General features: G+C 39.2%; 1 protein-coding gene across 1 annotated transcript in view; it reads right to left on the bottom strand.

Moving 5' to 3' along the window:
- Positions 1–828: 828 nt before the first annotated feature.
- LOC109515717 (cilia- and flagella-associated protein 100) overlaps positions 829–2,735 on the bottom strand; it is a 13,076-nt gene continuing 11,169 nt past the window's right edge. Inside the window, exon 16 of the mRNA XM_019869681.1 lies at positions 829–1,050. Within this exon, the coding sequence (XP_019725240.1) occupies positions 922–1,050 (129 nt within the window). The 3' untranslated portion in view covers positions 829–921. The remainder of the gene's footprint in view (positions 1,051–2,735) is intronic.

Here is a 2,735-nt window from a genome sequence, read left to right as displayed (position 1 = left end):
TATATTGCTACAAAATACATCGGTGCAGCACCGGAGCAAATGTGTGCCGTGTGAACACCCTTAAAGCGAGAGCGAGAGATAGAGAGAGAGAGAGAGAGATAGAGAGAGAGAGAGAGAGAGAGAGAGAGAGAGAGAGAGAGAGAGATAGAGGATCTTTATGACTGAAAACCAATTTTCATGTGTACCATATTAGATTACACACAATTGGCATTCAAGCCAGATGCAGGAATAGTTGTAACGATTGTATGCCTGTCCATGTTTTATGTTATGTGTTCTGTTATAGTTTGTAATTTTATGTTCACTGTTCTGGAAAGCACTTTGTTACAGCCTCGGCTGTTGTGAAAGCATTGTATAAATAAAGATGTCTTGTATTGTATTGTTTTGTACATTTGATGATTACTGTATATCTCTATTTTATATTGCTTTACATCACTGTTGTAGGAACCGAACTAAGTTGATAACAAACAACTCCCTGTAGATCGCTCACAGACTCAGCGAATAATTGATAGTAATTTATTCACACAGTCAGAAAGGTAGTAGTTTAGGAAGATCAGTTTTAGCAGTTTTAATAGTTTTCAGTGATGAAGACTGCATCACTGACATTAAATGAATTTTCCCACAGACTTGCACTGCACAAATAAAAACTAACAATACTGCAGTTTGAATATTTAATCAGGAAAATATTTATTATTTATTTTGCAATCAATCTAAAAGCTAGTGCAAGACCCATATCTGTCTACAAACCCAAACACGGTCAACCCCCCCAACACACCCCCACCACCACCTCCACACACACACACACACACACACACAATAATGAGACTTGAATAGTGTGCTGCAAGATTAAGCTGCATGTATTTTTACTAATGCTCAGTATTTTTTCCAGTCAAATCAGGCATTGCACAGTTTCTGTTTTGTTCTTCAGTCAATACCATCTAAAGGTGTGAAGAAGTAGTCATTCAAGCCACCATCAGTTGGAGCACCTTGCACTTTTTTGACTGTGTCCTTCTGAGCAGTAGGGATGCATCTGGGCATTAGTTTACGTCCATTCTGAAAGAGAAGAGCTCAGTTTTAACTTAAATTATGTCTTATTCTCAGAAAAAAATGATCTGATGACATCACACTAATTGAGCATTTCTAGCAACATTTACCATCTGATATTGTCAGTCGTGGGCCTTGCATTTGGTGCCTGGGCTTTCGATGGGGATTTACCTGACTTAATCCATCTCCTTATACAACCACTATCTCATCGCATTGATAGAAACCTAATATTATAGAAAACACCGCATGCAATTTTCCCACGATTCCATCTTCTGTAGCAGTTCAGAATAAAATAATTATACAGTACAATAACAAGAAAAAACATACAAGAATTAAATATTTTATTCATCAGAAATGACAGTTGTTCAACATATTAATGTGTGCATATCACAATAGACAGGCATTTTTTGCTATTCAAACTTAACTTGCTCCGACCAATCAATCAGTGGATAGAAATACTGTATGATGATTTTGCAGCAGGAAGCTAGAATCTGAAATCTGATTGGTTGAAGAAAAAGTCCCAATGCCACCATAGTTTAAATTACATCAGCTGGAACTACTGATTCTGAAGGCCCCGGGGAAGATTAGATTGATGTGGCATCAGACAAATGCTTCATGCCTATCAACATAATGTACATGTATGTGAGGGGAAGGTATTGTTTTATCCAAATGGAGTTGCCATTCTTACATTCTACATTTTAAAATGTGTGACGTTAAATGTGCGTGGCTCAGAACGTGCGTCTCTTGGACATTGTTACCCAATTCTTCAAAAAAGCGACTGAAAGAGAATGAGCTGCTCGATCCATCCTCCCATTATTCCAATCACCTGTCAACTATTCGTTCTAACTAGCAATGGTAGGGTACTTCACTGTAGACGTGCAGCAGTGTACCTTAATCCAGTGTTTTTCAAACTTTTTTGAGCCAATGCACACTTCTTTCATTGAAAAAAATCTCGCGGCACACCACTAGCTGAAAATGTGACACAAAGAAAACAGTATTTTATCATCTTTCATATTTATTGTTTCACCGTCGTCCTGCATTAATGCGTCACAAATTCGCTTGTCTCTCGTCGAAACACAAGGCAATTGGCCAGCTGTTGCTGCTCCCTAGCGGTATGAGAGGGTACTACATGATTACTTTCTGGGCGAAAGACCGCACAGGCATACAAATTGGCAGGGATGTGTCCAAGGACCGGCAACCCGAGGCCAAGGCCAAGGCCAAGGACTTGACTCCCAAGGCCGAGGCCAAGGCCAAGGAATTGACTTCCAAGGCCAAGGCCAAGGACCAAGGACTTGCTTCCGAGGCCAAGGCCAAGGACCAAGGACTGATTTTGAAACTGAGGCCTAGCCAAGGACATGTATAAAACAATGCTATCATACCACTTGGCAGGATCCTCATGATTAACACCCCTCCATCATAACCCTTTGCACTCCCTAATGCTTGAATGAAGTGATTTTATTCAAAGAGTAGAACAGTCAGGGTACGTGTTATTTATACTGAGAAAAAGAAATAAAATCACATGATATACATTTATGAATTAATGTTTTAGTGCAGTAGTTTCTTAATATGAAGTAAATCAACACTCAACAGGCATGACATGGCACGGAACACAAGTTGAGAAATGACTTTGCATAGAAGTCAATCACTGACTGCAGAAAAAGCGGTAATCTCTCAGTGATAATTTTACAGTTTAC

This window comes from Hippocampus comes, unplaced genomic scaffold (assembly GCF_001891065.2).
Source record: "Hippocampus comes isolate QL1 unplaced genomic scaffold, H_comes_QL1_v1.1 scaffold9, whole genome shotgun sequence".
Lineage (NCBI taxonomy): Eukaryota > Metazoa > Chordata > Actinopteri > Syngnathiformes > Syngnathidae > Hippocampus > Hippocampus comes.
Note: the sequence above shows the minus strand (reverse complement) of the source record. Positions and strands in the feature narration are given on the sequence as shown.